At 39.9% G+C, this 6,000-nt stretch overlaps 1 protein-coding gene across 4 annotated transcripts in view; it reads right to left on the bottom strand.

Annotated features, from left to right (window-relative positions):
- Positions 1-2,094: 2,094 nt before the first annotated feature.
- Positions 2,095-6,000, bottom strand: part of LOC124712666 (synaptic functional regulator FMR1) — a 240,306-nt gene continuing 236,400 nt past the window's right edge. For all 4 annotated transcript variants that reach the window (XM_047242889.1, XM_047242892.1, XM_047242890.1 and 1 more), the window contains one exon: positions 2,095-4,925. In XM_047242889.1, coding sequence (XP_047098845.1) covers positions 4,753-4,925 — 173 coding nt within the window. In that variant the 3' untranslated portion in view covers positions 2,095-4,752. The remainder of the gene's footprint in view (positions 4,926-6,000) is intronic.

Raw genomic sequence — 6,000 nt, 5'->3', positions numbered from 1 at the left:
AAACAGGGTGAGTGGCATTACAGTGACTGCATTTGCAAATGACATAATGTTACGGTGTAAAGTCAAGTGCTGACACATCAGTCGGGAACGACAGAGAAGAGCTGGCTGTGAGAAGATGTCAGCCAATCGCACACTGACTGGGCCTCTCTCCAGGACAGCAATGCAACAGCAGAGGCCCCTACGTGAAGAGGTCATAAGCATTGTAGCAGATGGGTCACGGCCCAGTTACATTGTAGCTTCAAGACCAGCGAATTGGATAGAAATGTCAACACTAGTTACCTCACTTGTATTTGCTGTGTAACGCTGACTTTGGATTGTTTATACTGAAGAACACTGCTTATTTTGCATGTCACCCTTCGCCTGCAACACATCTGCATGACTGACAAAATTAAGTATTGCAATCTTTTCCTTTTGTAATAAAACTCATTAAAACAATTTGTTTGAATTTTGTCTAGCAATCCGAGAAAGCAGGTTTCCTAGACACCCTATATTTGACGACTAGGAAGGATTTAGCACGTACTATGCCAACTCAAGTTCTTATGGTGTGGGGTGGTGTTGGATACAACAACAAAAAATCCCAGTTGGTGCACGTCCGGGGCACTGTGACCAGTGTAACCAATGTAAATGACATCCTGCAACCCATAGCCACACCCCTTTGGGCACAACACCCCACACACCATTTTTCAGCAACACAATGCACGTCCACATGCTGCTGCACAAACATGTACCTTCTTGGTGTCACAGGATGTCATTCTTTTGCCCTGGCCCACCAGATATGTCGTGAATTGAAAATGTGTGGGATATGGTAAAATGACAGGTGCAGTGCTGTGACCATTGCCAACCACCACAGATGAACTTTGGAGCAAGGTGAATGCAGCATGGGTGGCTATACCACAGGAATTCATAAGCACCTTATATACGTTGATGCCATCATCCATGGAACAAGCTATCAGAGCCTACTGGTGGACCGTCTGCCTACAAGGCAACAAAACACAGTCTGAACTGAGGTGACAAAATGCTAATCACTTTTGCAGAACATACTAACGTACATCGTTTTTTCTGAATACGAGCGTATTTCACTTCTCTGGGAGAATATTGCCAATTGCACAATTAAATGCTTTTGAAAAGTCACAGAAAATGTTAGTAAAAACTGCTACACATTATGAATGAACTACTGTAACACTGAGACATTAGTATGTGCTTACTGTGCAAATTTTTATACCCATAATAGTAAGTTGTGATGGTCTGCAGTTACAAAAGTTCTGCAAAACATTCATTTAAAATCCTAAATAAGCAACAACAATTATGAAAGGTGTTATCCACAGAGAATCACACAAACAAGGGGTTCCATGTATTTTTGCAGCCAGTTACGTAGAAACTATTGAAATGAAATATGTAAAGTGGTGTGTGTGTGTGTGTGTGTGTGTGTGTGTGTGTGTGTGTGTGTGTGTGTGTGTGTTGAGAGGGGGGGGGGGGGGGTGTTTCTTCCCTTCTTTGCACATAAAAAAAATTGTTTCTACGTTATATTACTTCACTGGGTGTATTGCATACATCTTTGAATCAATTTGTCCATATTATTGTATAAAATTATCAAAGGATGAAGAATTACAGATGAAATTTCATGAGTTATGAGTGATGTTAATTCACATGTAAAGACAAGGAACAATTAACAATAAAAAAAGAGGGTTTACAGAAAGGAAACCCAACTGAACTTGTCAGTACCTCAAAGTGAATCATGTAAGACAAACCTTACTGAAACTTAACTAGGATTCCAAAATGAAATTAAATAACTTCATAACAATCAAAATAATATTTTTTTTAAAAATCAAATTGTTTTTGAGCTTCCATTACACAAATGTTTGTGGACTGACTCTGATTTGATTGGCTTTATGTTTCACTATCTATTCCTGCATGTTTTCTCATTTACTGTTTCTCACATAGCTGTACAAAAGAAAGTATAAATCCATGTCTTCAATATCTCATAATATGATTTGTTTAACTGATTCTCGACATTTAATAATGTGCTATTGTGTCACGTGGATGTTATTGAAACAACACATACATTGCCAAAAACAAGTCTCTTCTATAAGTAAATGATTGTATGTACAGAAAATTTTATTTTTAAGTTATGTGAACATTGCAAGATGAATACAAATCTATTCAACAAGCAAACAGGGAAGAAACTACAATATTGCTTTTTTAGACAAATGCAATGTTATTAATGTCAACTGTCTGAGTTTGTTCAACCTTAAATTTTCATTTCTAGTCCAAAAGTTGTCTACATCTGTGTACTAGCACTGACACATACTGGGAGATCACACAAATATGAGCATTAAGACAAGCACAGTGTAACAATCCTTTGTTGTAAGACATATTGTCAGTCATCCTAAGACATTAATTCCGATTTGGCTGGTGCTTCTTTAGTTTTGGAATTATAGAAAATGACTTCATTGTACTATGCACTCATGTTACCACAGAAGTAGCGCATCAAATAATTCTATACTGTTTATCATTCACGCCATTTATGAGGACATAAAAAGCAATTAAGCTTTCAGTACAAAAAAATTATACGCATCTATTGTGAAATGAAAAGCCTGACTTAATATATTTACTTCAGCAGTTTTTAATGACAGTCCATTCCAATTCTCAATGGCTAGAAATAGCACGGTCCATTCATCTGAAACCACTATTCACACTTTTCTTCAGACTGCTGACTTCCAGACATTTCATCAAATTTTACAAATAATTTATTTAACAAAATGAAGTAATGATCCCTGTGTGATCATTGCTGTAGTGAAGCTTAGGAACAAATATTACAAAAAAGTGTTCCACTCTTTGAGCAATAATTAAGTACACATGACATGAGCAGAATGTAGAACTCACTCTCTCTCTCTCTCTCTCTCTCTCTCTCTCTCTCTCTACTTTGGCAATGAAAATTATGTACGGCCATACACCTAATAATGTAGGAAGTTGCAAAATTATTTTCAAACAAAAAATTAAGGGAAAAAGTTGCTCCACATCATATTAAATTGTTCCAAGCAAAGCTTTCTCTGGAAGATTACAGTTTGACAGATGCCATAAAATAACAAAAATGCAAATATGACATTTTTCCTGCAAATATAATAACCATCTAAAGCACTGCTTTTATATTTGAATGTCAAATATACAGTATACGAAAATGCAGTCCGTGTATTCCGAGTGGCTGTGTATTTCACACAAACACTATAAAGAAATATTTACAAATGAAAACCCAAAACTAAATAACAATAATCAATGTAATAGAAACCAGAACTTTACATTTTTAATAATTAAACATTTTAAATGTATATGATGTATATTTCCATGTGTACTAGGGCATCTGATCCATTTCTTTTTAAATACTATGCTGTACACAACCAACTTTGCGATGACTTCTTTCCCCAAATAAAACAAAAAGATAGAAAAATATAAAAACAGTGCTACAATAATGTTTGTGTAAGAGTCAGAACTCATTGCTATATTACTCAGATCCAGTTAAGCTGTTAGTATGGCAATCAGCCAGGAAAACAATTCATTCCAAGGCAATTTTATGTTTAAATATCTATGCAGCATAGGGTCATCTATCTGCCAATATTGTATGTTGCTAAGAATAACAAAATTTACACTTTGTTAACTATGACAGCTTCTCCCATAAAAAAATCTCAACTGCCATCATTTGTATTATAATAACGATTAATCATAATCATCAATATTTATTGGAAGGAAAATTACAATAAAGGCAGATAGCTAGCTGCCTCATATTTTCCAAATCTCACAAAAATCACACACTCTTATTATATTTCTGCACAAAACTTACTTAATTATCAAAATTATGAACAATTTCATAAATTTTTTTCACATGACAAAAAAATATAGGAAAAAAATCAAATTACATGAGCTGAGAACACAAATTCTTAAATTTTATTGCTTTTCAGATTCAAATCATTTTTTTCTTTGCTACAAGACAACACTGTACTAAGCCGTGCAGTTAAAACTAAACATTGTTGGACAGAAAATAAATTATAGTTACAGTAGGCAACAAAAGGAGAAAATAAATAGTGTAGATTATCTGCAGCTACGCGTAAGAATGCAGCTGCCATCTAAAGGGTATTAACTCACACATTTTATTTTTTTTAAAAAAAAAGAAAAAGAAAAAACCTATTTGAAATAGTTTTACATAGAGGTAAAGTTCAATGTGAAAGACAAATGGACTCAACGCTAAAACAAAGACGGAAAATTGAGGCTGAGAAGCTCTGAGTAAGCCACATTCTGATTCAGTAAACACTCCACTGTAGCATACATGGGAGTGAATTTATGTATCCTCTCATGTGTTAACTTCTTACAAAGAAGAAAAAGCAAAACAGGGCACTCAGTTATCCTACGAAAACAGAACGTTTGGAATTTTAAATGCTACAATCCACATGTAGTTCAAATTTATCGTTTAATTCTTAATATGTTCAAACATTATACTTTTCCATAACGTACTTTATGGAGTGGAGCTGACTGGAAGTTATGTAAGTACATCCTTTCGAAAAGTTGCTGCAAGCTGCTCATTGTATAAGATGTAGGCATAATGTCAGTTTAATTGTCATCAATAAACTGACATCTTGGCACTCCTGCAAGCTAAATCACTTATTCCGTTGCCTTGCATTCCTGTAAATACTTCAAAACTACGTTCAGAATAACGCTGGTTCATCGAGGCCATTGTGCGTGGCATATCCAATACACACACTTCTAAGCAGAAGTACCATTCACCAAAGCTTCTTTTGGTTTACCCTCGTTGCGTTTTGAGGGTGGGGGTCTCTGATTACGAGACTTTGGTTCACGCTGTCCCTTTGGAGGTCCTTCATTGTTTTGTGGCTCCTCTTTAGCAGTAAACTGAGGGTCATTCGTGACTGGAACTATGCCTGAAATTTGGAAATAAAAAATTAAGTTTCCAATTATACATTTAACTTTCCTTTATAAATAAAATATATTACGACTATATCAACAAAACTTAACATGTAGCATACTTTCAATAATCACAATTGCTGACTTTGAGACTAAATAAAAGGAGACCACTGATGATCAGAGAAGTGAGATTCAATGATCCTACAAGACTAATGAAGACAACACCATTTGTTGGTTAGATAGTCTGCTTGCCTAGTTTTGAAATTCAACAACAGTTTTCTTTACAGTATATATGCACATCTCTACACAAAGTGTGAAGAGGAAGGTAGGGGAAACAGGCATATTTGCAAATGCAGAGTCTTTGCACTTTTGGAAGTTTTACTCAATGATCACACGTTAAATGAGGAGGAGGATGATGATGATGATGATGATGGGATAGACTGGTGATTGGGGAAAACAGGAGGGAAACAGTGTGGGGGCAGATGGGATGGCGGCAGTCGGGGGGGGGGGGGGGAGAAAGGTGGTGGTGGTGCGGAGGGGGGATGGGGGCGAAGGCAGAGGGTGGCGAGGGTGAGGGTGGGGCGGCGAAAGCCGAGGGTGGCGAGGGCGAGGGTGGGGGTGGGGGTGGGGCGGCGAAAGCCGAGGGTGGCGAGGGCGAGGGTGGGGGTGGGGGTGGGGCGGCGAAAGCCGAGGGTGGCGAGGGCGAGGGTGGGGGTGGGGGTGGGGCGGCGAAAGCCGAGGGTGGCGAGGGCGAGGGTGGGGGTGGGGGTGGGGCGGCGAAGGCCGAGGGTGGCGAGGGCGAGGGCGAGGGTGGGGGTGGGGCGGCGAAGGCCGAGGGTGGCGAGGGCGAGGGCGAGGGTGGGGGTGGGGCGGCGAAGGCCGAGGGTGGCGAGGGCGAGGGTGGGGGTGGGGCGGCGAAGGCCGAGGGTGGCGAGGGCGAGGGTGGGGGTGGGGCGGCGAAGGCCGAGGGTGGCGAGGGCGAGGGTGGGGGTGGGGCGGCGAAGGCCGAGGGTGGCGAGGGCGAGGGTGGGGGTGGGGCGGCGAAGGCCGAGGGTGGCGAGGGCGAGGGTGGGGGTGGGGCGGCGAAGGCCG

Source organism: Schistocerca piceifrons, chromosome 1 (genome assembly GCF_021461385.2).
Source record: "Schistocerca piceifrons isolate TAMUIC-IGC-003096 chromosome 1, iqSchPice1.1, whole genome shotgun sequence".
Taxonomy (NCBI): Eukaryota; Metazoa; Arthropoda; class Insecta; order Orthoptera; family Acrididae; genus Schistocerca; species Schistocerca piceifrons.
Note: the sequence above shows the minus strand (reverse complement) of the source record. Positions and strands in the feature narration are given on the sequence as shown.